Genomic DNA, 27,272 nt, shown 5'->3' on the forward strand with positions numbered 1-27,272 from the left:
CTGTCCAGGGATCCAGACAGACAGTGTGCTCTCTGCCAGGCTTCAGATAATAAGGATCTACATCAGAGAGGATGGCCGGCTCGTCATTGAGTTCAAGACCCATGCCAAATTCAGAGGTAGCTTCAATGCATTATTTTCCTAAGTCTTTATTAAGAAATAACTCAAACATTCAGAAAAGTTGAAATATTAGAACAATGAAAAAGTCAACAGTGTTAGCATTTTACTATCTATATATGAACACACACACATTCTTTTGGGTCACTGCATTTGAAAACAAATTGTCATCCTCATGTGCATTACCCCAAACACTTCAACAACGTCAACTAAGAACAAAGAAAACACAATGCCATTTCACATTCAGCAAACATAACAGAGACTAACAGTCCCTGTATTAAGTGCCCTTTAGCTCACAAATGCTTTTGCTACTTGCTTTATGCTTCTTTACATTTACTTTATATCTTTATACATAAAGAAAAATAGACCAAATCAAACTCCACATGCTACATTTTGCATGTATCATCTCATTAATTTATTTCCATCCAGAATAGTTCATCAACTTATCCACCTTAAACACTCACACTAAACTTTAAGAATGATGTCTTGTAAAGTAACCTTTACCTTTTCAGGGACATCTACACTTGTCCCCTTCCATCAAAGACTTGAATAGATCTAAATATGATTATATCAACATTGAATTTCTATTTATAAAGCATTAAGACCCCAAAATGTGTCTGTTGAGTGTCAAGTTTGGGTATATTCACTGTCCATTTCCCCATAAATATCCATAGGATTGTATAAGAGCTCAGCACATTTCCACACATGTTTACACATTATATATGATCATAATGGCCATTGTAAGTAGGGTGGTGGGCTGGCATAAGATACTACAGTGTCTCAAGCATTGTAAATTATATTCTAAAGGGCATACATGCCCTTAATTCTTTGCTGTCCTTAAGCAGACACTGTCAAAACACAAATCAAGAGTGTTTCCCTCTGACACAGGGCAGTTTGTGATGGAGCACCACACTCTCCCAGACGTGAAGTCTTTCATATTGACTCCAGACCACCTAGGAGGAATTCAGTTTGACCTGCAGCTCTTGTGGAGTGCTCAGACATTTGATTCTCCTCATCAACTCTGGCGAGCCACAAGCTCTTACAATCGGTAAATACTATGATGGAAGCTTCTGGGGCCTGACCGGAAAGGTTTTCAACTTCTTTCATGAGCTTGAAACATAGGCACTTAAAGATTCTCCCAGAAGTTCCTGAATGTTCTCCTGTCTTTCATTTAACCTGCCGAGGCTGGGGTTGCTACCTAGTAACAAGTCAGTGATGGGCACAGAGACTTCTGGAGAACTTTGCGTCTTGCCATAAGCACACTGAGCTCCCAAGCCCCCATGCCCATGAGAATTTCTAGTGTTCTTCAACTTTGGAAAAGAATGACACCATCGTGTCTGAGAAGGGGACCCCAAAATCAAGAGCTAGCCAAATGGAGGTAGGTGTCCCTAGGACACTGTATCCATTCTGCTCAGGAGAGATGCTGTCTCCATGGTGTTTGCCTCCCTTTCTGCAATGGAGCCCAGCATAGTTACATTTTAACAGACAGAAGCTCTTGCATTTAAGAATATGTTAAGAGGTTGTTAGCTGACAAATGCTAAGCAAATTAGCAAGCAGGTTTCCTTAACTCTCTTTGTCATCACCCAAACCTCAGATTTTTACTAGCACTGGGCCTTTTTTTTTTTTTTCAGCTTTCCTCATAGAAAGGACTTGAGTAAATGGAAAAAAAATTTAACACCTTGGGGATAATACTCTGAATGTTAGAATAATCAGAGATGAGTGCCTGAAAGTGGCGCTTACAGAGTTGTGAGGGCATAAATACCATCAGAGCCCTGCTTAATGAAGTCATGTCTGTCTGGGACTAAGTCGTCATCAGGTATTACCTGTGACTACAGTCTGCTTTGCCTGTTTCCAGAAAGGACTACTCAGGGGAGTACACCATCTACCTGATCCCTTGCACCGTGCAGCCCACACAGCCCTGGGTGGACCCAGGAGAGAAGTCGTTGGCCTGCACCGCACACGCCCCAGAAAGGTAGGCCATCCTAGGTGATCCTCGCGGCTTCCCTTTCTTTGTTTAAGCATTCTCCTGCTCACCAAAATGTTTTTGTAATCCTGGAGCGCGTACCCACCATGCTTCCATAGTCATTCACCAATGTGTAGAAATGTTGAGTCACCCAGCAGGCACAGCCCCAGCTAAAGCTGAACAAGTGAGGCTTCTGCCTTCTCATATCAGCTCTTGGAGCACAATGATCCTTCATGGTCTATTTAATGCTGTGTTTTCAATTGTGGGCATCTTGTTGGTGGCTTTGCTCTTTTAAATGACTCCTAAGCAGAGCACCAAAGTGTTTTCTGTCATTTCTAAGCACATAAGGGCTTTCATGTGCCCTGAGGAGTATTAGTAGAAAAGCCCCATTCAGTCAAGCATGAATTATTGTGCTATTGCCCGTGAATCTGATGTTAATGAATCAACAGTGTCTACTAAATAAAGGGGTCTTTAAATGGCCCCGCACATAAAATAAGGTTGTGTTGGTCTGTCTTAGTCAGGGTTTCTATTCCTGCACAACATCATGACCAAGAAGCAAGTTGAGGGGGAAAGGGTTTATTCAGCTTTCATTTCCATATTGCTGTTGATCACCAAAGGATTCAGGACTGGAACTCAAGCAGGTCAGGGAGCAGGAGCTGATGCAAAAGCCATGGAGGGATGTTCTTTACTGGCTTGCTTCCCCTGGCTTGCTCAGCCTGCTCTCTTATAGAACCCAAGACTACCAGCCCAGAGATGGTCCCACCCACAGGGGCCCTTCCCCCTTGATCACTAATTGAGAAAATGCCCTGCAGCTGGATCTCGTGGAGGCATTTCCCCAACTGAAGCTTCTTTTTTCTGTGATAACTCCAGCTGTGTCAAGTTAACACAAAACTAGCCAGTACATGGTCTACTGGTAAAATGTTGTGACCAGATGTTCGTAGAAATTTAGTTCTATATCTCCTGGGAAGAGGGGGTCCAACACCTACCAACTCAATGTTCATGGAGACTTTATAGACATGAACTATGGAGAAGAATAAGAATCAAATATATGGCTCTAGAGAGATGGCTCAGCAGTTTAGAGCACTGGCTGCTCTTCCAGGGGACCCAGGTTCAATTCCCAGCATCATCATGGCAGCTCACAGCCATGGTACTTCCAGTTACAGGGAGGACAACACCCTCTTTTGGGCTCTGTGTGTACCAGGCACATTTGTGGTGCACACCGATATACATGCAAGCAAACACTAATATACATAATAAAATACCATTAAAAATTTAATCTAAGGTCTGAGATCACATTAAACCTTATTCCTTTGTTCGGGTTTTACCAAGTGCTTTGCCCTGGTCTGAGCACTGACGTTATAAAATTATATTCCAACAGTGTATTAAAAGCCACCTAGGTCTCAGGCACTTTATAGTTTGGTGCCACCTGTCTGAGGACTGAGCAAATGGCCTAGAAAACATTGAGAGGAAACGCTAAAGACAGAATTGACATTAAGACAGAACTACTTGAAGTGTTACTCCCACATTGAAAGATTGGGAATTGGATGTTAGATTGGACAATGCCAGGCTCGTTGGTACATGGACTGGTGAGCTTCAGGGTCTGCTAACCTGGAGGGAGGAGGTGAATCCAAGAGATGTAAGCAAGCAGGAACAATGGGAATAAAGAGCTTTTCTAAAAGGGATGCCAGAGAAGAGGTACATTGACTGATAACAGATGAGAGGCCATACTTTTTCAGTTTGTATTGAGTTGCGTTTTTGTGTAGAAAACAGTTCCAAATGTTCACACACTGCAGAGGAAGGGAGAGCATGGGATGAAGCCAGGTTCTAGACAGTGGTAAAGGGGCAGTCACAGGACAGGAGGGAAGGGCTAACATTCGCTCGGAGCCAAGACAGTTCATCCATTAAACAAGGAAGTCAGGCAGAGCCCATGAGTCCCAAAGAAGTGAGAACTGGTAAACTGGGCATCTAAGCCTAAGGAGGGAGTGAGAGGATCCTGAGGTCTGCCGGAGCAGAGGAAGTGAGCATAGGGCTGTAAGCAGCAGAGCACAGCCTGGCACACAGGCTGGATTATCTTTAAATGGCTGCATTATTGATGGTAAGCAAACTAGAGATGCGAACATGCACATTTAATTCATATTGACGTATGAGCATACTTGTGAAATATCACTGCAATCAAGGCAATAAACAGCCAGCTCCTCCAAAAGACCCCTCACACCCCCATGTCTCCCCTTCTCCAGGGGTCCCCCTCGCCTGCTGTCTGTTACCAGGAGAGTGAACTCTCTAGAACCTTACGTAAATGTTATCATACAATCTCAGTTCTTTTTCTCTGGCTCATCTCACTTGGCACGCTTATTTGGTCTGTGTTACTGTATAAGTCATTTGTTTCTATTCTTGCTGAGTTGTATTACAAGGTATGGAAATAGCAATCTATCAGTTTATCATTTGGTGGGCACTTGGGTTCTTTCCAACTGTGAACTATTTTTAAATAAAACTGCCCTGATTATATATGTGCAAGCCTTATGTGAACACATGTTTTGTGTTTTCTTATGTAAATACCTAGGAGTGAGACAGCTGGATCTTATGGTAGGTGTATACTGAACTTAAAAACTCGGCAGGCTATTTTCCCAAGTGATGTGTGGACATCTCTGTGTCCCGTGACTGTATAAAGTATCCTAGGTCCTTTACACACTGGGCAGAGTGTTCAGGAATGGCCTGCAGTGGGTTGAAGAATTAATGGTGTGATAAGAGACAGGAGGAGCTGAAAAGACAGGAGACGGCAAGCAAGGCATTTGAAAGTGGAATCTGGATGCTTGTCCATAGTAGCAATAGGAAAGTAGGCAGCTGCTGTTAGGAACAGACCTGTGGAAGGTAAGGAAATCAAGGGGCAGAGAGGTAAAGGTTTAGATGGCTTATCTGTGTGAATGTTAAACGCCATAATTAATGGCTAGAATAATGCTTCAAAGTATCCCACCCAAGTCAGCAGCATAGAGAAGGGCAGCGACTGGGAATCACAAATAGCATAGGCATGTAATCTGGTGGGTCATGCTAAGAAACTTTATTTTTCACTACAGTAAGTTTAATTGTGAAATTCTTTAGATATTCCATATATATGTAACCAATGTGTATTTAGCCCCAATCTTAGGAAACAGAACATTCCCAATGCTTTGGGGGGGTGGGGGTTGTTTTTATTTCTTTTATGGGGGGGTATTCTTCTACTTTGTTTTTGAAAAAGAGTCTTTCTGGGTAGCCCAGCCTGGGTTTGACCTCCCTATGTAGCCCAGGCTGGACATAAATTTAGTCTTCAAGCTTCATCCTCCCAAGTCCCGGGTTAAAGGCATGCATCACTATGGCAACAGACTGGGCCTGCCCCGTCGCTCACGGTGTTCTCTACACATAAGCTTTCCTATTTTCCAAGTGACCCTCTTACAGGATATTTTTCTTAGAATCCCTGGTTTGTTTTATGACTGTGCTTCATGTCACTTTCTAACGACTTTCCGTGTTTTCAGTTTCTCCCTTTTATTATTATTATTGTTATTTGTGTGGATGTATGTGTTTGTATGTATATGCACATAATCATGTATGCACCTGTGCATGTGGGCATTTGTGTACACCAGAGTAGTCAATACTGAATACTTTCTTCTATCACCCCTCTATCTTTTCTTTAATCTTTTTTTCACACAATCTATTTTTTATACAACAGAGAATTGGAAAGCAACTAACATCATCAACCTTTGGCCTCTACATGTGGATACATATACATATGCCCCACATACATACATGCGTTCACCCTATACATATCACACACACACACACACACACACACACACACACACGCACGCACGCACGCACGCATGCACGCACGCACACACATGCCCACACACTTTGAGCAGAAAACAAGTGCACTGGTACTAAAGAGTTCTAAGGACTAAATTATCCTAAGTAGCCTAGGCTAGGGCTAGGGATATGATTCAGTTGGCACAGTGTTGGAGTGATCTTAGCACTGTAGAAATTGAGAACCATGGGCTGCATGTCTATTATCCTAGCACCTGAAAGGAAAGAGGAAGGAAACATCAAAACTGTCCTCAACTACATGAGACCCTGTCTCAAAAATTAGAAGTGAATAAAGGAGATTATCCTCATGAAGACATTCAGTAAGTGGTCAGCACCCACAACGAAGCTTCAGCCACTACCAGGAAGGCCAGGCAGAGAGGACACTCAAATGCCCATGGGGCATAACACTGCCCTCAAGTGGCTCTTACTTCTCCCACTTCTAGGTTCCTGATACCCATCGCATTCCAGCAGACCAACCGCCCTGTTCCGGTTGTGTATTCGCTCAATACTGAGTTTCAGCTCTGCAATAACGAAAAGGTATTCTTGATGGATCCCAACACGTCTGATATGTCACTGGCAGAGATGGATTACAAAGGAGCCTTTTCCAAAGGTGAGTTGCTTCCTCTGGCTGCGGTCAATGGCTCTGCCTGGATAGGTGACTCTTCTGTGTGAGTCCCGGGGCTGGCTGCATATCTTTACCTATACCTCAGTCAGCTAGCTCTTCAGGGAACATCTCCCAGGCCTCCAATTCAGGGAAGGCAAGGTAGAAGTAAGGAAAGGACCCACATTCTTCTTTCAATTTATAAATGACATCACAGTCCCAGTGTTCTGTGACTGGCAGTGCTACATCATGGGAAAGTGCTGGTGTGAATGGTGAGAGAAGTGGCATTTCTAATGCAGTCCTAACATGGTGTCTAACTTGGGGAAGTGACCTCTGGATTCCCTGGAGAGATTTCAGTAGCACTCCCATTGGCTTTCAGCTATATGTCCAGCACCATGAACCTCTCTGGCATAGGTTACTTAGGGGAACAATAGCAGGCTTATCATTTGGGCTCGTGGATAAATTAAGGTGAATAAGAATTACATTTTGAGCCGGGCGGTGGTGGTGCACGCCTTTAATCCTAGCACTTGGGAGGCAGAGGCAGGTGGATTTCTGGGTTCGAGGCCAGCCTGGTCTACGGAGTGAGTTCCAGGACAGCCAAGACTACACAGAGAAACCCTGTCTCAAAAAACTAAAAAAAATAAAAATAAAAAAAAAATTACATTTTAAAAAATTATAAAGAACTTGAGAGCACATGAGATACCTTAAAAGAAAGTTCCCACACTTGGATTCACACCAACTCAGTACTTAGCATTGTTACAGGGACATTGTTTGGCCTAGACTATTCTGTCCTGTCTCCCTCCCCAGAATGTTGTGTTTCAAGAGACAACCCAAAGATCACCTCTCCTCAAACCCCTCCACACCTCTCCCAAAGCAGATTCCATGCTAGCTAGCCCTGTACCCATTTAACACTAAGTCCTTCCCTCTGTCGTAGCAGGTGACATACAGTCTCCTACATGCTATCAGAGGGAGTCACCACGGCAAAGTACCCCCAGGCTCAATCCACTTACAATTGTGGTGACTTTTAAGAATTCACTCAGCCACCTCGTGCCTCAGTCTCCCCGGCTGGAAGACTATAATCCCATGCATGACAAAAGTTTCGTATAGTATGTGGCAATTACTGAATTTGATAAATGTCATCAATAAATGTTATTAATCTCTTTGCTCTCATTTCTGTATCCTCATTTGCATCCCACCTCTGTTTCCCTCCTGCAGAGATGAGTGGTTACCATATCATAAATGCTTCAGTAATATCAGTGAATTAGAGGAGCAATAAATGGTAAATGTCTATCTCAGGGACATGTGGAATCAGCTCTTCACAGAAAAGGCACTTTTCACTCCGAGCAAGTGTGTTAAGTCCTCTCTGCCTTTGGCACGTCTTTCTCTTTAACCTCCAAGTTCAATCTAGTTAGTGCCTTTCGATCTTTGCAGGTCAGATCCTTTATGGCCGAGTCCTTTGGAATCCAGAACAAAACCTTCATTCTGCTTACAAACTGCAGCTGGAGAAAGTCTATCTTTGTACCGGCAAGGATGGCTATGTGCCTTTCTTTGACCCTACGGGGACGATCTACAATGAAGGCCCACAGTACGGATGCATTCAGCCAAATAAACACCTGAAGCACAGATTCCTGCTGCTGGTATGCCCTTCATTATGCTAAGGCTGAGGATCAGCCAGTTAGACACCACCTTGGCTGTGAATCCTGGTGAAAACAGTTTCTTTTTCCTCTATATTTGTTATTATTATTCTTTCTCTCTGATCATTTGCCTACGACATTTCCAGTTTACTGGTTTTGGTGGGTGGCAAGATATGCTGTTGTTGATATTCCAGAAAGAGGAAACCCTAAGCTGGTGTTTCTTCAAGTTGGATCAATGGCCCTGAGTGGCACTTAGATTCCTTCCAAGAGTCTGCACGGTTAAAATTGCTCTCCTAATACAGTGGTGTCCTGGCCCTTTCACACACACATCCTCACCAGAAAGTTTAGTAATACAATTCAGATTCCATGTTGTCCTTGGGGGCTAGAGAGAGGGCTCAGTGGATAAGAACATGTATTACTCTTGCAGGAGACTCAGTTAGGTTCCCATCACCCACATCAGGAAGCTCACGACCCCTAGGGAATCTAATGCCCTCTTCTGTCACAAGTTCTCTCCTCAAAGCACTCAAACACATGTGTACATACATACACAACACACACACACACACACACACACACACACACACACACACACACACACACAGAGCTCGGCCAGTATGAGGGCCAGTATTCAAGTATGGGGGACTGAGTTTGAGCCTTAGGACCAACATAATGAGTGGGTACCTGTAAGACCTGACTGTGGAGACAGACAGGAGGATATCTACAGCTCACTGGCCAGCCAGTCACGGGTGAAAAACCCAACTCAAAAATAGGGTGATGAAGTGATTGAGGAACACACCCAACATCAATGTTAGGAATCCACATTAACATGTCTACACAATACACGACTCTATCATCTATCTATATCTATATCTATATCTATATCTATATATTATATATATAAAACAAATATAATATCCTCAATATATATATTATAATATTATATAATATATATATTATAATATATATATAACAAATATATATATATTATAATATATATAAAACAAATATAATATCCTCAATTATCTGGAAGAAGTTATAAATAGATACCTTCTTTTTTCCAACTATATAACTGTGTTTGAAACAAGATTTTCTTCAAATCTTAGCTAAAATAGCATACTTTTGAGTATTTAAAATTTAAAATACCCCAAGACAAATGACTGAATACAAAAGCAGTTAGGAGAATCTCACAAGACCATGTCTCTTTGGGGAAAAAGGTGAATGTAGGTATATTTCACTAAAAATTATCTTATTTAGGTCAGCATGTAATGAACTTTTCATTGTAAATTTAAAATGTGTTAATATGGGAGTGTTTTATGTAATTGTTCAGGTCTAACTTTTAACATAGTAAATGTTGATAGAAGAAAATCACATAAATAGAAGTTCTTTGAGATATTTGAATTTTTAACTGTGGACAGCGTCCTAAGACTAAGTAGCTTGAGAACTGGTGGTTGGCTGTGTATGTCCAGCCTTTGAACAAGCAAAATGAATTCATCCACAAGTCTCTTGTCAAGGGCTTTGTAAATGGCTGACAACATCAAAATATCTCAGACACACACGCACATGCACACAATTAAGTAAGCTGTGGTCTGTGAGAAACAGATTAGATAGAACCTTCCAGAATCTTCCTTTAGTGGTATCCAGAGGCAGCACTGACTTGGAGAGCAACCTTGCATAGAACACACTCTCCTCACCCAGCCCACAGAAGGAAGGACGAACTTCCCCCTCCTCTCAGTGTTGCCTTTCAAACGCCTTGCCTCTTGCTGTTTTCCATCCTAGGACCGCAGTCAGCCAGAGGTCACTGACAAGTACTTCCACGATGTACCCTTCGAGGCCCACTTTGCTTCCGAGTTGCCCGATTTCCAGGTGGTCAGCAGCATGCCGGGGGTGGATGGATTTACCCTCAAAGTAGATGCCCTCTATAAGGTGACTCTCCATTTCTTTTGATAGCCTTCTCGACGGGAGACCTTTTGCATTGTTATTAAACCTATCCTTCACTCGAAAGTGTTCCCTATCCCCAGTAGACCAATGCAAGGATAACATTCTTGGATTTGCATCTGAGCATCTGTCATTGTCCATCAGTACATGGACTGCTCTGATTTTTTTTTCCTGTGTTCTTTTAAATTGCTACCTTTGGGGCTGTCTGCTGAACCAGCTGATTTCCCAGGCATTGGGAAAACACTGAACAAAGTCATAAGTACAATGCCCAAGTTAGAGACACAAATGATCGGTGTCAGATGGGGAGAAATACTCTAAGTTCTAGCAACAAGCATGAACAAACAAGGTCACATTTTGCATTATTCTTTCTGTCTCCGAGTAGCTATCCATGGCCTTGGGTTTCGAGACTATAGCTAATCTTTTGAAGTTGTTTCAGAGCCATGAAGCATTCCCAGACAGTCAGATGAGGAGCCAATCAAATGCTCTATGGTCCTCCTCATGGGGGTGATCCAGGAAGTGTTCAAGTTCAGCAAATTCTTGTCAGGAATCTGTAGACTATGCTTAGAATTGTTTAGTGAAAATTTGTTGCATGACTCCATTTTAACTGAAGTTCATCGGTAAATAGTAAGTTAGCAGAAGGAGCTATTAGAGGGCACAGAGAATAAATGGGGTAGCGAACAGTATTATTCCACTGCTATTAATAAAGGCCAGTAACTCATAAGCATTCATTTAGCTAAAGAGACCATGAAATAAATTAGTAGACTATTCCACATGAGTCAGGAAATGGAAAAGAACGTGTATACCCAAGACCACTGTAATCGGGAAATAAAACAGATTCCCTAACCCTTCACTTAGTATCTTAGGACCTAGAGCATCCATTGTCAATACTTTATTTAAGGCCAATTCTCTGTCCAGTCCTATCGTAGAAGACGTCTTTCCATTTCCCTTCTTCTGAAATGCTCTCGGGATAACACGTGTCTTGTCTCCACCTCTCTCCCCCTCCAGGTGGAAGCAGGCCACCAGTGGTATCTCCAGGTGATCTACATCATTGGCCCTGACAGCCCCTCACGGCCTCGGATCCAGCGCTCTCTTACGGCCTCTCTGAGGCGCCACCAAAGGGACCTGGTGGACCCCAGTGGCTGGCTGTCTCTTGATGATTCCCTCATCTATGACAACGAAGGAGACCAAGTCAAGAATGGCACCAACATGAAGTCCCTGAACCTGGAGATGCAGGAGCCCGTTATCGCCGCTTCCCTGTCGCAAACCGGAGCCTCTATCGGCAGCGCCTTGGCGGCTGTCATGCTTCTCCTGTTGCTATTTCTGGTGGCCTGTTTCGTCACCAGGAAATGCCAGAAGCAGAAGAAGAAACAGCCTCCGGAGGACACTCCGGAGGAATACCCCCTGAATACCAAGGTGGATGTATCCAAGAGGAATGCAGACAAGGTGGAGAAGAATACCAACAGACAGTACTGCACCGTGCGCAATGTCAACATACTGAGTGACAGCGAAGGGTATTATACGTTCAAAGGTGCTAAAGTCAAAAAACTAAATCTGGAGGTCAGAGTGCACAACAATTTACAGGATGGGACAGAAGTTTAACGAGAAGACCTGAGGTGTATTTTCTTTTTTTCTAAAAATCCTTTTTATATAACGGGGAGAAATACTGGTATTTTTATAATCTTTCAAATTAAACAAACAAAAAACAAAGGGAAAACTAGCTTTGAGTGGCGGACAGCACACATCGCATGCATTGACTCACAACTGAGCTACCTCATGAAACAGAACCGCTGAGACACCCCCTCCCTCCCCTAGAGTGTCAGAGGAGGGTTATGCCTACAGGTCCCTGTAACAGTCTCAGTGGCCACACAGAACGACTCTGTAAGGCTGGCCACAGAAGTGTTTTCGAATTAGGACAGAAACGAGACAATTAGCTTCACTGATTGGATGGAGAAAGCTGGGCCTGTGGGCAGCAGATATCTGAAAGGACAAACAAAGCCTTTGGTTTCTTCTTCTGCCCCAGCTCTCTTCTGTGTGGGCTTTTCTGGACTTCTGGACACAGAATACAGAATGCTGACACACAGATTCCATTAACAATTCTAATCAGCACAGCTTAGACATCTGTGCACTGTTCCCACTTACTATCCTATGCAGCCAGGCCTCTAAGTAGACTTGGCTTTTCTAGAGCCCTTTTTGAATGGGGATCTCAACATGCTTTAGACTGGAGTGCTTGTCTATACGTACTTCAAGGGGAGGACTCCAGCCAGGGCCATGAAGAGCGCTGTGAAGTACCACAGCCTCTTGCATGCCAAAGATACTTTTAAAACTCAGCCCCGCTTCCCCAGGCGTTCTGTGGTTCATCAGTGCACAGGGAGCTCGTGTGTTTGGTTTTATTTGTTTTTTGTTTTAATTTTGTTAGTGATTTTTGGAAAGTAAGCAAATCATTTGAGTGAGTGAATTTCCTAGAGGTTGGAATGAAACCAGAGTTAACATGGGGCCTGTTTGCTGTGTGTCACACAGCAGATAGAGCCACTGTCCCTGGTGCGATAGTCCAGGGACTTCTCTCTGGGGGTTCTTTTCTGGTAGCTCAGGCTCTTAGTTTCTCCCACATCAGCACATGACAACCCACATATATGTATGTGGCTTTTACATAGCATAGTGTTCAAATGTCAACTGTGTAGTGTGCACACAACTTGCCTTTGTTTTCTTTTTTGTTTCTACCTTATGGGTACAACCTATACCGTGCACATTGTGTTTTTAACCAGAGGCACAATTCCATTAGCCAGAAGCGAATGCTGTTCCAGTGCATGTCACATCCTACCAGTGAGTAAATCACAGGGTGTCCGCGTTGTGTCGTATCCATATGGAAATGACCCAAACTCTTTGAGAACATTCCAGACTCCTACTAAAATCTAGAAGGAATGAACCATGAAAGTTTTATAGGCAACTCTGCAGACCCCCGAGCTCCAGAGCAGAGCCTGTGTGAGCCACGGCTGGCTCTTCATTCTTCAGCAGTGCCTTGCACACTACAAGCGTGCAGAAATGTTTGTTGAGTGAATGAATGGACTGCGTGCGGAGTGAATGATAGGCAGTAAACAGAAGGAGAGGAGGTGAGACGTTATGCTGGCAGTATTACAGTGTGTGTAGGGATGGTCGCTGTTGTATTTGGATTGTGAAATAGTCCTTCAACTGAGAGGGAAAATGAAAGCACATTTTTAGGTGGGTGTGGCTGGTGGTGTTTCTCAGGAGTCAGGAACAGAAATGATTGCGGTATTGCATGAGCTGCATGTTGGCTTCCAGAGCAGGAGATTTGGAGGAAACCCGATTTCACATTTCGAGAGTAATACAGTGTGTTCGTTCAGGGCAGGAGAGGTTGGCTGAGCCCAGAAATTCCTGGCTGGTCAGGTGCTCCTTCAGACCAGCTTGCATAATTCAGGGTAGAAATTCTGAAATCGCTTCAAGAATCTGAAATCGCTACCCATCTCTTGCAGCAAAGCTGATGAGCCACGCCCTGAATCTCCAGGACAACAGAGAGGGCTAGAGCACAGACAGGGAACCAATCATCTGTAGAGCAGCTTCCCATTGGCCCGTTACTGGTCACACCTCCCGCTGTCAAGATGTTCACAAATTAGAGCAGGGGACTTTCAGTGGTCGCCACCCCCCACCCCCACACACCTTCCTTTACACTCAGTGGGGACACATACATGTGAAGAGATGGCAGAGCCTAGCACGAGAAGAGAGGCTGAATCCGAAGGCCTTTGTGTACAAGGTGGGCAGTGAAAGACAGGGGCCTGTGCGGACCTGGTCATGGTGAACTCTTGGAGAAAGAACGCCCCCTGGAATAGCCCTGCCTCCCAGCCTCGCCCCTGAGACACTTTATTAGAAGCCAGCCTTCTCTCGTGGATGCCCACTTCTGACGTAGGAGGTGTTAAGAGGTGTAGAGCTGAGATTTGCCTTTTGAGGGATATGGAGTCGTTCATTTCATTTACGTTTTGTACTTCATCTTTGGGATTGGATAATTTGATGACTAATGTGGATTCTATTTCAGTGAAAGCTTTGCTTTCAGCGTTTCTTACTTCTTCACTAATGCCTTGTGTGTGTGTGTTTTACTAACCTTTTAGATTATACCTTCAGGTGAGAAGAACAGAAAACGAAAACAAAAACAAAAACAAAAACAAAAAAACCCTCAGCAGGGTTGTTCTTGCTGCCAGGTGCTTGCTGTGGAGGTCGAAGGAAGTAATTGTCTGCACCATTTTTTCTGCCTTGTCTGCGCCTTTATTGTACCAAGGTCTTTGGGAAAACCCTGCAGGTTCCTATTGCAGGATGGGAAATTGTGTGGAAAAGTGTTTGCACAATCTTAACAAGTGTTCCCGGTCTCCTGTAGGTTTTTGCTATTCCTGGTTCTCCCCTGCTCAGACTGAGGAAAACATTTGTGGTGCTGTCAACCTGTGTTCTTGACCCTCAAATGATTTTGATTTTTGATTTTTTTGTATTTCCAGTATGAATTTGTGTGTTATGAATTTCTGATTTCTCCAATAGCATATGCCACTATATACATTTGTATCAATAATAAATGACGGCCCGGTTGTCCTTTGTTTGCTTGACTCTGTTCTTCTTCCATTATTCATCTCATTAGCATAGACACTGCACTGGGCTGGTACATCATTCCGAAATCTGAGGCTTTTATTAAAAAAGAGCAAAAACGTACTAGTTTTGAATCTGAAACATACCAACTCTGCTAAGAGCCAGACACTGAATAAATTCAGGTCTAGCTTTGCTTTTGTGGTCAGAACAAAGAGAAATAATGTAATTCCCATGTGAGCACAGTAGGATGAAGGCTGTCATCCACCCTCCCCAAGATCCCTGATACACTATAAGCAGGGCTGTGCCCTTCTTTGTTGCACAAGCAAAGATTGGCTGAGTGTCTCAAATGTCACCCAGGAGATGATCCGATCCCCACATGAGTGTATTGGCTTGTGAAGGACACGGTGGCAGAGACAGACTAGGACTGAGCTTTGAGTAGTTGTGGCATTCTGCAAGACTGTGCATTTGTGTGCCTTTACCCTCTGACAATACGACACACTGCCAAGGACAGTGCCCAGCATGGCTCTATTGGCAGAGTTGCAAACTCAGCAAGATCTGAAAACTCAGCACGCTACTGTAAAAGCTGGGGAAGGGATGCCGACCATAGCCAGGCCTCTGAATTCCCTGCTGCGATCTTCAAATCCTCTCCGTGTCCAACTGCCCAGTTGTCACCCCGCACCTGACAACGCTCAGCCTTGGAATGCACTTCTCTAGAGCACCTGAAGGGACCGTTCCAAAAACCAGTTTCTAAACTTTTAAGATTGGCAAAAAAAAAAAAAAAAAAAAATGCTTCTGAGACTTGAAATTTCATGGCCATAAATTTAGAAACTTCGAGTGTAAAGTCCCATTTAGAATTTACAATGTCTCATGGGGGATTTTAAAATTGAAAACCGAGGGAAGAAGTGATATCTAGACGATGCTACTACGTTCAGCCACGTGAAATTGAGGGTCTTTTAGATCACGAGAAGCCCACGGTATAGATTTGTATGTCTCTACTTAATATCAGGATACCAGAGTGTCTGTTGTAGGTACTTTCCCCAAATGGGCTGGAGAGAGCTCTGACAAAAGCCCATCAGAATAGTGTGTTGGGCTAATAGCCTTGTCACAGTCTAGGGACAATGAATGTCAAATGATGGATTGACTATGTCTGGCAAACCAAGTACCTACCATGACCCCATTGCTACTTCCACCTCATCCTATAACAATTCTGAGGCAAGTGATCTAATTTTCTTTTAAAATTTCAGACAAATATCTGATTTTCCAAGCCTTAAAAAGCAGACCATGAGTAGTTAATTATTGGATGCTTGCGCTGAAGGAGTCCCATCACTCCATTACCCTAATATGACAGAACCATGCTACAAGCCTGTCTTTAAAGGCTGGAAGAAGTTTCATCCTCGGGTCTGTTCTGACTTAAAGCAATCAGATTCTAGGACTAGTCAACACATGATAAAAGTTTATTAGGGTCCAGCCTCTGGGACAGTTTCCAAGAGTTGTTCAAAACCAGATCAAACCTCCCACTGAGAAATGTTTCAAAAAAACAGCAAACAAACAAAAAACAAAACAAAAACACCCGAAGCAATGCTTGGTACCAATAGATCCTGGAACCTGACGGGCGCCCAGTGTGCTGGCTTCTTCAGCTGTGACTGGCCATGTGGAGCCACTGAAGTGAGAGGAGCTTCAGGTCGTCAGCCACTGCTTCTTCCTCATGCCTTGTGGTTTCCTTCTTGGCCACAGACCCTGTTGGACAGTCTCTCTTCCAAAGTTTCTGTTTGTATCGGTGCTGAGTATTGCCTTCCCTCCCTTGGCTGTGTGGGGACAGCAATGACTCCGTGCTTTTCCTAGTCCTCAGGGACGCACTCTGTGTTAAGCGCTTTCGTTCAAACGCGCTGGATATACTGTCTCTCGCGAATATAGTCTTTAAACTTGGTGACATTCAGTTACAGTTTGTTTTTATTTTAACATCAAGCACAAACACAGGCGCTGAAAACAAGTGTCTGTCTTAAATTTGCCATTGCGGTTAATACTCAACACTTGGCTCTCAGAGCCAATGGAAGTCTTACACATAGCATTCACAGGCTTTTGTTAGTAAATACTCCATCCTACCACCATGGTTTCTCTAAATGATAAAAGCACAATGTTATACTATATTTTCACCACACGGGTGCAATAGCTACAAGTAACCCCAAGAGCACAGTAACATTAGCAAGTGATTTAATTTTTTTAAAGATTTATTTATTTATTTTATATATGTGAGTACACTGCCGCTGTCTTCAGACACACCAGAAGAGGGCACTAGATGCCATTACAGATGGTTGTGAGCCACCATGTGGTTGCTGGGAATTGAACGCAGGTCCTCTGGAAAAGCAGTGCTCTTAGCCGCTGAGCATCTCTCCAGCCCAGCAAGTGATTTCTTTAGAGTATCTTCTTATTTCCAGTGCTAGGGATCGAACCAGGGCCTCCCCTACACACCAGCAGCTGCTGCAACCACAGCACTACGTTGAACATGTGTTTCCTTTGTCTTGAACTGACTGCATCCAGTTGTTACCTGTTTAGGTTCCGCTTACAGTTCAAAATAGCTTGTATTAATTCTTTGAGAATTTCATACACGGTATTTTGATCATATTTACCTGACCTTTCCCAACAGATCCACCCCATCCCCATTCCATACCCACCCAACTTTGTGATGTTTTTCGATTTTTTTTTTTGTATCCATCAAATCCATTTTGTTCTGCTATATGTTCTCAAATGTTCTCAAGGCAGCATGGAGCCAGGTTCTTTAAGAAAACTGACCCCCCTCTTTCCCAAGAGCTATCAGCTACCACAAGATCCTAAGCTAGAAGTGAAACTTGCTTGCGTTTCCTTCCTATGCTGCAGTTCTGCTTCGTGTGCGCTAACACAGGTCTCCTGCGTACATGTGTGCAGCTGCCTTGTATTCAGCGAGTACTCTCCGTGTTCTCATCCGCCACCTCTGGCTTTGGCACTCTCCTGATCCCTTTTCTGCAAGGATCTCTGTTGAGGTAATTCTCCTCCCAAATAAGCCCCGGCAATGAAAACACAACTCACTTACTATGAATACATGCTGTGCGCCTAGATTGGGCAGATCTACCGGTACACTACCATCTTCCTCTATGAGACCCCTTAGAACTAGCGGTTTCTCCAGGCCATGTGCTTCTGCTCTGCTTTTCTTCCTCCTCCTCTGCATCCTCTCCCTCTTCCATTTTCTCCTTCTTCTATCTCTCTCCTCAGCTTCCTCTCCACCTTCCCTTTTATCTGCCCAATCATCAACTCTCCTTTATTTTACAAATTAAGGTGGGAAGCAGGTTTACAGGAAATCACCTAAATGTTGATTCATTTCAACCACTCACAGGAAAACAGAATTAACATCAAATATAATTAGCCCCAGGGTTATCCACAACAGATCCCTGAGTCTTGGGAGAAGAGGGTATGATATAGATACCCAACATGGGGCTGAGCACTCCACAACCTCTGGTTCTCTGTATCTTTACCAGATGGGTCTTAGTGTTGATCAGGAACTCACTGCACAAAGAAGTTTCTCTAATGAGGTTGGGAAAGTCACTAACTTATGAGTACATGATGCTTTGAGAATGGCCCACCTAGGTTCCTGTGTTTGAATGCCTGCTCCCCAGCTGGGGGAACTATTTGGGAATGATGAGGAGGCATGACCTTGTTGAAGGAGGTGTGTCACTAGGGAAAGGCCTTGAGGTTTCAAAAGACCCATTTCCAGTGTCCTCTCTGCCTCATGGTTGTGTCTCAAGATGTGAGCTCTTGGGTACTTCTCCAGCACCATGCCCGCCTGCTGGCTGCCATGCTCCCCACCATGATAGGCCTAGACTCTAACCCTGTAAAGCTATAAGTCCCTAATAAACTCTTTTATAAGTTGCTTTGGCCATGGTGTCTTATCATGGCAATAGAAAACTAGGGCAAGGGATAACAATAAATCATTAGGAATTGGTTCAATGCTGTGTCTCCTGAGCAGAGTACTATACTAGGTTCCCTTCTAAGGTCTATGACTTTTTAGCCATACAGCTTTGGCCCTGATCATATGGGTTTCATTCTGTGAGCTGGTCTCAAATTCAATTTAAAAAGAAGTAGTTGGTTGCTCTCATGACATTGACACCACTGATACACTAGTGGGCATGTCAGGCTGTTTTTTTTTTTATTATAGCTCATAGGGTTCACAGATTGATATGAGGAAGGATACTGAAAACCTTATTTAAAAACCATCATGAAAAGCTAATACTAATTGTGTTTGCAACTACCACTACACTGCCAGTAAAGAAAGAAAGAAAAAGAAAGGAAGGAAGGAAGGAAGGAAGGAAGGAAGGAAGGAAAGAAGAAAATACTCAATAAAATCCTTGTAACCCGAATCCAAGAACACATCAAAACAATCATCCATCATGACTAAGTAGGCTTCATCCCAGGGATGCAGGGANGGTTTAATATATGGAAATCCATCAACGTAATCCACTATATAAACAAACTCAAGGACAAAAACCACATGATCATCTCGTTAGGAAAGCATTTGACAAAATCCAACACCCCTTCATGATAAAAGTCTTGGAAAGATCAGGAATTCAAGGCCCATACCTAAACAGTGGATATCACGCAGCCTTAACGTTAACTTGCCTTAAAACTTCCTCCACTTAACAAATTAGCCCTTTACTTTTAATCCAACCTTGCTCAACTTCTAGGGGACAGACCACAGGAAAGCAGCCAGATTCTTTGTCAGAATATCACCCTGTCACACGCATGTTCTCTAATCCAGTCCTTGGTCCCCTGTGAAGCCGCATGAGCAGGATTCCACTGTCTACACTTCTCTTAGCTTTGTCTTCTGAGTTCCTACCTCAGTGGTCCAGTAAATTCTCCTCACAGCAGGCTAGGATGTTTGTAGCCCCCAGCTGCAAACTCTTTTTACAGCAAAACAGTTCCAAAAGTCTAAGGAGCCTATGGTCAGGCTTCTCTCAGCAGCGACACCACTCTAGACATCACTGTTTATATTAGTCACTTTTCTAATTGTGATAAAAAAAAAATGCCTGACAGGGGCAACATAAGGGAGGTGGGGTTTATTTTGGCTCTGTTACATCTGCAGCCCTGCAGCAGAAGGGAGTTCACACTCCGGCTCAGCTTGCTTGTTATTTGATCTTGTGCCTGGGCGCACGGGTTGGTGTGGATCTACATTTGAGGAGCATTGCCACCCTTCGGTTAACCTAATCTAAATATCCTTCTAAAGCTATGCCTAGAGCTTTGTCTCTTGGGTGACTAATCTAGATCTCCCATCAAACTGACAATATTAATCATCATAGGTGAGTACAAGCGGAAGGCATGCAGATTTCACATGTATCCCTTGTTGCTACATGCATGACATCCCCCATTACCAACATACCCCACCAAACTGGCATACTTCACATTAAGATTAACTTATTTTACCAGAATCCATAGTTTTCTTAAGGTTTAGTCCTGGCACCATGTAGTCCATGTTTTGACAGGTGTATAATGTCAGTTATCCATCGTTAAAGCCATACTGAGTGGTTTTACTGCTCTAAAAATTCTTTGTTCCACCTGCTCACACCCTCCTCCCCCACAGATCTTGGCAACCACTAACTAGTCTTCTCGATGTCTCTGTAGTTTTCTTTTCCAGAATGTCACAGAGTAGGAACCACACACCCTTTTCAAGCTGGCTTCTTCACTTAACCAGGTATATTTCAGTCACCTTTATGGCTTGATTGCTCACCTGCTTTGGGCCCTGAATAAAATCGCAATATACAATGTACCACAGTTTACTGCCCATCCACCTACTGAAGGACATCTTGGTGCTTTCACATTTCCGCAATTCTGAATAAAGCTGGTACAAATACCTATGTGTAGTTGTTGGCAAGCACAGAGCTTCCGTAATACTTGGACAAACACCAGTAAGCACAATTCCTGGATTGAATAATAAGTCTATATTTAGTTTGGTAAGAAGCAACTAAATTATCTTCCATATGGCTGGACCACTTTTTATTTATTTTTTATCCTCACCAGCAATCTGTTCTGTGTGGTCAGGCTTGTTTAAGTTTTCAAACCTGACCAGACCACCTACAGGGATCAGTGGGTAAAGCCATTGTGCCTGTGAACACACACACCCACCCACCCACACACACACACACACCATACATACCATTCCATACCATTCCATACACGCACACATACATACATAGCATCTGAGCTCACGTGTCACCGTACAGACACAAGCTTACACACACACACACACACACACACACACACACACACACACACCATCTGAGCTCACATACCACTGCATGCACGTATACATGAACACACAAACACACACCTCCCATCTGAGCTCATATGCCATTAAACATGCCACACAAAAGCATGCACACATATAAAAATACACACACATAGGCACATGTACAGACATAAATAAATGTAAAAGGAATTAAGAGCTAATAAATAGTATTTTATAGTACTGCTACATCAATATTTGAAACTAACATAAAATACAGAAGACCTAAGATTCTTGATTAAGTTCTACTCTGAGGGAGAGTAACATCAGGGCTGCTGTGCCGACCACAGTCCACTTATCTGACTCATGGGTCTATCATCTACTCGCTCAGTTTTTCTACGCTTGCTTCCTCTTCTGTACTTCTTTATGTTTTGTTTTGTTGGTGGTGATGATGACGGTGATGATGAGGGTAATGATGGTGATACTGGAGGTTGTGGTGATGCTGGAGGTTGTGGTGGTGATGGTGGTAGTGATAGTGGCAGTAGCAGTCAGGTGTATATGCACATGTGTTTGTTGTGTGTGTCTGAGCATGCAGAAACCAGAACAGTATGTCTTCCAGTCTTGCTGTCTGCTTTATTCCCTTGACACAGAACCAGAAACTTACCATTGGTTAAGCTGGTTTGCCAGCTAGCTCCAAAACACAGATTAATACCAAATTTTACATGGGTCCTGAGGATTCAAACTTAGGACCTCGTGCTTGCATTCCCAAACTTTTTACCCTCTGAGATATTCCCCTCGCCCCTCTCTCCGGCAGGCTTTAATAAAAACTGCTGTGCCCTAGAAACATCTTGAAGAAAGTCAAAGTAAACAGACGACACAATCCACTAACTTCGATGTCGAGTGGCTTTTCCACCTACCTTCTTCCACAGACACTACCCCGACAATAAGTGGATGTCTTTGGGTTTCTTCTATTGCTGGAATAAAACACCGTGGAGAAAAGCAACTTGAGGAGGAAGGACTGAGTTTGTTTCAGTTTATGCATCCGCAGCACACCCCACCACTGACAGAAGTCAGGGCAGGAACCCAGAGAGGGAACCTGGAACTGGAAGCAGGAGCTTGTGCAAAGGCCATGGGAAGAATGCTAATGTCTATCTTGCTCTCTAGGACTTGATCAGTCCTTAAAGTCATACAGGACCAGCAGCCCAGGGATAGCACCACCCACAATAGCCTGGGCCCTTCCATCTCAAACATTAATTAAGGAAACAGCACCCTAAAGGTTTGCCTAACCCCTTTTTATGGGAGTCACTTTCTCAATTAAGGATTCTAGCTTGTGGGGAGCTGACACAAAACTGGCCATTTTAGTGGGACTTTAATGTTTATCCTCCTTGACTTACCTGTGGCTCCGAGGGGCTCAAAACGCCTTGGTGCTTCTCTGAGCTCTAATCCTCCCTTTAGAGTCAACAGGCCAATCAGAGGCACTCCCCAGAAGTCTACACTCAAAATCTGTGTGATTTGACCCACCTTGCCTCTGTGACTCCTTACTTGTAAAATGAGTACAATCGCATCTGTCTTGTAGCATGTTTATCATGCGGGATTTAGACCGGTGCCTGTCACGAAGGACCCTAGTATAGGTACCTGTGAGGACTGTCAACTCTGACGGGGGAGGGCGGGGGGACGGCGGGGAGGCAGTGAAAAGAAAGGAGAAGGAGGAAAGGGTTTGGGTTTGGAGGAAGGGTGGAGGAGGGTGTGAGGGAGACAGAGGAAGGGGAGGGCTTGAGAGGGGGGCGTGGTGGGTAGGTCAGGACTGGAGCACAGAGGATCCCGGATCCAAGAGCCACTTGCGAGCCGGTCCTGGGCGGTCCCTGAGCAGAAACAGGAGGAGGGGCCGAGGAAGGGTGCGGTCGAGGTCTGGGTCGTCATCCAGGCTAGCCCGGAGCCATCGTTCACCTTCGCAGAGCTTCTCCCTGGGCTTCGCCTCCGTGGCCCCAAGGGTAAGTTTCCCACGCCCGCCCCTCTACACCCACGGAGCATCAGGTTCCCGTGGGGTCCCCAGGTCGTGAGCGCAGCTTGCTCCCCGGGCCGCCCCCTTCCCTTCCCTCCCCCAAGCCCTTTTCCCTTCTATGGAAATAAAAGAGACTTGACCTGGGGGGCGCAAGGGCCGAGAAAGTTATAAAACTTAGGGTCTTGCAGCCCAAGCTCACATCCAGGGGACTGCTCATTCCTAAAGGTCTTGGAAACATTTAGAAGAAGGGATAGACGAAGTTCTCCTGCTCAGAGTTCTGTGCTGAGAACTTTTTCCTACCGCTCCCAAGAGAGCTCTTTCTCCCTTCCAAGTGTATTTTAGCTTTACTTTGTATAGGTAGGAGAAAGATGAATTAGAGTATTGGACTTTGAGAGTTGGGGAACTTCGGTTTTCTCTTTTAAAAGACACCGTTTTCTTTGATTGCAACAGAATTCTATTCACTCGACATGAATCATCTCCCCTGGCTCTTGAGTCAGCAGGTGAGGTGTCGAGGTAGAGCTATGTGATTTGTAATTGCAAATAGTCATATATAGAAGTTCTGGGTCTTGTGCCTCTGGGTCTTGTGCCAATAGAAAGTTGAGCAGCTGGGGTAAAATTCTTCCCCAGGAGGTGTGTTCAAGAGAAAAGGTAGGTTCCTGCCCCGGAAAGAACTTTAGTTTCTACTCCTCACAACATCATAACAAATAGACTAAAAGGTTATTTTGTGAAGAATCATTACTGGTTTTCCTGAAGGTGGAAGTTTCAGACTAGAAAGGTACTTTAAAACCACTATCCGCAGATCTGTTGGTGTTGAGAAATCGGTAGAAATGCCAGCAGAAGGAAGTGCAAGAAAATAATGTAGCTGCTGTAATCCCCTTCAGGAAGGATGTGTTTAAAGCTCTATTGTTAGGCCACTTGGCTTGCACTGTGGAGTATTTCTCTACTTTTTACAAGCTTAAAGGATGGCTTAATAATACTTCTTAGAAATTTTCACATTATATTGGATCAACAAATGCCAAGCAGTTTGGGTCAGGAGCCACAGGGCATGGGGACTAATGGTTCATTCCTTTGCAATCTAGATGCCTAGGTTCAGTCTGGTCGACCCGATAGTGTATGGTATGGATTTCACTATCGCTTCCTGTGCCTCCAGCATCTTCCTGTGCAAAGTAGAGATGCTGTTAAAGATGCCTCTCTCTATAGCTCAGTTATTTTGAAGCTTATGTTTAAATCATTGAATACAGTTTTTTTTTTCATGTACACCAGTGAATAAACATTATACAAATCCCCAGCTTTGTAGAACTCACTTTCTAACACTTTGCCTGTCACCTGGCACCTAGTAAAAACACAAGATGCTGGCTGACAGTATAATCTATCTTATTTTCTTCCAGCAATAGAAACAGCCGTCTCCCTTTTTTACACATGAGGAAATCCTGACTCAAATTAGGTCTCGAATTAAGAGATGTGTTAGCTTTTTTGTCTGTGTGAGAGAACATCTAAGAGGAAGAATTTAAAAGGAGGAAAGATGTCTTTTTAGCTCATGGTTTTAGAGATTTCAATCCAGTTCAGGTCAGCTGGCTCTGTTGCTAATCTTTCTATGTAAGGCAGGATATGCCGGTAACAGAATCCCTGGCGGAGGAGAATACCCACCTCATGGCCACCAAGAGGCAGAGAGCAAGAGTGGGCAGTGCCGGGGAGAAAACAGAGACCTCTAAGGCACGCTGCTCCTAAAGGACCTGCTCCCTTTAGGGAGTCTTACCCCTTAAGCTTCCACTGTTTCCCATTAAATTAGGAAACCATCAATGGATTGATCTACTGCTGAGGTTAAAGTGACCATTCCTGATCCAGTTGCTTATGAAACTCCTCAGCTCTGAACAGAGCTGCATTCGGGACCAAAATGGAAATGCCTGTTCTATATGACAACAAGAAGCAACCTTATCCTGTATCCTCTGGAGAGAGATAGAGGGTCAGACCCTTTAATTAGAAAGCACAGGATTAAAGGCGCACACCTTTAATCCCAGCACTTGGGAGGCACAGGTGGGCAGCTTTCTGAGTTCAAGGCCAGCCTGGTCTACAGAGTGAGTTCTAGGACACCCAGGGCTATACAGAGAAACCCCGTCTCACCGCCCCCCCCCCAAAAAAAAAAGAAAAAAAGAAAAAGAAAAAACAGAGCACAGAATGTTCAGAGAATGGGCAAAGATCAGGGCTAAATACTTTCAGTGACCATTAATGTGGTTTCATGTCAGTCTTTGCCCCTGAACGGCCACTTAAGTTTTAGAATATTTTGTTACCAGGATGGGTGGGAACAGCTTGTATTTTTGAACCAACACTGGAGACAAGCCAGCACATCTGAGTAATGTTTACTTACGGAAAGTGTACCTGGGTTGAAGGAAGGGGCCCTTTTCCTGTCTGTACCTACTTGGGACTAGCCTGACCTCCTCAAAGAGCAGACATGGGTATTTACAACAGGCTGCATAGGCTTGGATCTTATAAAATGTACAAGCAAGGAATCAGTCCAAATCCAGCAAGAATTTGTCTTGGTTTAAGGGTGAGGAACAACTTCTTCTTCTTTTTTCTTTTCCCTATGATGGCAACCTGTTCTGGGTTAGAAGAAAGCAGTAATGGACCCTTACAGTTCTCCTGGTTTTGTTGCTGTCATTTTGAGATGCGATGTCCTTGTGTAGACCAGGTGATCCTTCTGCCCCAACATCTCACAGGCTGGAACTGCAGATAGCAACACTACTGGATTTAAATAAGACGTGAAAAGAGGCTTCCCAGAAATCATTCTTGTAAGGCTCAGAAGTACAGAGCTGAATTTTTTTCTGTCCTGGAGCCCTCAAAGGTTCAGAGCCAATATGGATTCGTTGTCGCTGTTCTAAGGCAGGAGGGAGGGAAAAGGACACCTGAGTCCCTTCCTTTGGCTCTCATACTACTGAGATAGAGTGTTTAAAGATTGAAAGTTTCCAGGGAGCTGGGAAGTGGTGGTACATGCCTTTAATCCCAGCACTTGGCAGGCAGAGGCAGGTGGATTTCTGTGTTTGAGGCCACCCTGGTCTACAGGACAGCCAGGGCTACACAGAGAAACCCTGTCTTGAAAAATGAAAGAAAAGAAAAGAAAAGAAAAGAAAAGAAAAGAAAAGAAAAGAAAAGAAAAGAAAGAAGGAAGGAAGGAAGGAAGGAAGGAAGGAAGGAAGGAAGGAAGGAAGGAAGAGGCAAGGGAGGGGAAGGGAGGGAAGAGTAAAGAAGGGGAGAGAAGAAAAGAGAAGAGAAGAGAAGAGAAGAGAAGAGAAGAGAAGAGAAGAGAAGAGAAGAGAAGAGAAGAGAAGAGAAGAGAAGAGAAGAGAAGAAGAGGTTTCCAGGGAAATCTCTCAGGCAGTACTGATGAACTGTCTCCTCCTGCTCCATGAAGACAGAGATGTGGGGCTGTCTGTACCTCCTTGTTTGTTCCTCTTCCCAGTGGGCCACTTTGAGCAAATCCCCTGTCTCTCCTTTTGATTCTTACTTAGCTGTCTAACGTGTGTACCGAGGACAGCTGGCCAGATCTGAATGACTCTGCTAGCAGTTGAAATTGGTGAATGCTTAGCTAATCCTCGCTCAGGGAACTGGTTTCCTGGTGTCAGATACACGCCCTCTTCCAGAGAAGTTTCTCATTGACTGCTGACTGCTACCTTCTGGATTAAACATTAAGAGTTGGACTGAAAATGTTGTGTGCTGACTCACAACATGGCTTTGCCCCTTTAATACCTCTCGGTTTCTTTTCAAGGTTGCTGTGATCTCGGCTTCAGAGAAGGTGGACTGGCATGGCCTCTGTCTGGGTGAGTCAAAGGCAGACCCTCACAGCACCGTGGCTTACGTGAGTCAAACAGAAAGACAAACTACTAGAAAAAAAAAAAAAGAAGAGGAAGTTGATTAACTATTAAAAGAATAGCAAAAAGCTAGAGCACATTTAAGAATAGTAAAGTATATGTATCATAAGCAAGTGTGGTGGCATGTATCTGTAACTCCAGAACTCAGAAAGTTACGGCAGGAGAATGTCAAGGTTGGGGAGAGACTGAGCTATGTAGGGAGAGCTTATCTAAGAAGGACCAGCAGTAAAAATGTATCGGAGGGGCAGGTGTCACGCCTCAAAAGAACACTTAAATGCAGAGACTGGGTTTCAGGTCTCAGAATCCACGTCAGGCTGCATACGCCTGTAGCTTCCGCGTCACAGGAAGGACACCCATATTTATGTGCATGTAACACCCCCCCTCCTACATACACACATAGGACACCCGTATTTATGTGCGTGTAACACCCCCTTCCTACATACACATGTACAGTAAACATTTTTAAGGGTATTATAGAGGTCCATACTTTTCAAAGAGGCC

General features: G+C 44.0%; 2 protein-coding genes across 4 annotated transcripts in view; both read left to right on the forward strand.

Annotated features, from left to right (window-relative positions):
* Positions 1-14,226, forward strand: part of Fras1 (Fraser extracellular matrix complex subunit 1) — a 405,350-nt gene extending 391,124 nt beyond the window's left edge. For all 3 annotated transcript variants that reach the window (XM_021210427.2, XM_029545004.1, XM_029545005.1), the window contains 7 exons: positions 9-116; positions 1,003-1,162; positions 1,970-2,086; positions 6,352-6,518; positions 7,941-8,146; positions 9,920-10,066; positions 11,084-14,226. In XM_021210427.2, the coding sequence (XP_021066086.1) occupies positions 9-116; positions 1,003-1,162; positions 1,970-2,086; positions 6,352-6,518; positions 7,941-8,146; positions 9,920-10,066; positions 11,084-11,677 (1,499 nt within the window). In that variant the 3' untranslated portion in view covers positions 11,678-14,226. The remainder of the gene's footprint in view (positions 1-8; positions 117-1,002; positions 1,163-1,969; positions 2,087-6,351; positions 6,519-7,940; positions 8,147-9,919; positions 10,067-11,083) is intronic.
* An 8,503-nt stretch (positions 14,227-22,729) lies between these two features.
* Positions 22,730-27,272, forward strand: part of Anxa3 (annexin A3) — a 50,379-nt gene continuing 45,836 nt past the window's right edge. Inside the window, exons 1-2 of the mRNA XM_021210592.1 lie at positions 22,730-22,897; positions 26,669-26,720. Coding sequence (XP_021066251.1) covers positions 26,706-26,720 — 15 coding nt within the window. The 5' untranslated portion in view covers positions 22,730-22,897; positions 26,669-26,705. The remainder of the gene's footprint in view (positions 22,898-26,668; positions 26,721-27,272) is intronic.

Source organism: Mus pahari, chromosome 13, assembly GCF_900095145.1.
Source record: "Mus pahari chromosome 13, PAHARI_EIJ_v1.1, whole genome shotgun sequence".
Classification (NCBI taxonomy): Eukaryota; Metazoa; Chordata; class Mammalia; order Rodentia; family Muridae; genus Mus; species Mus pahari.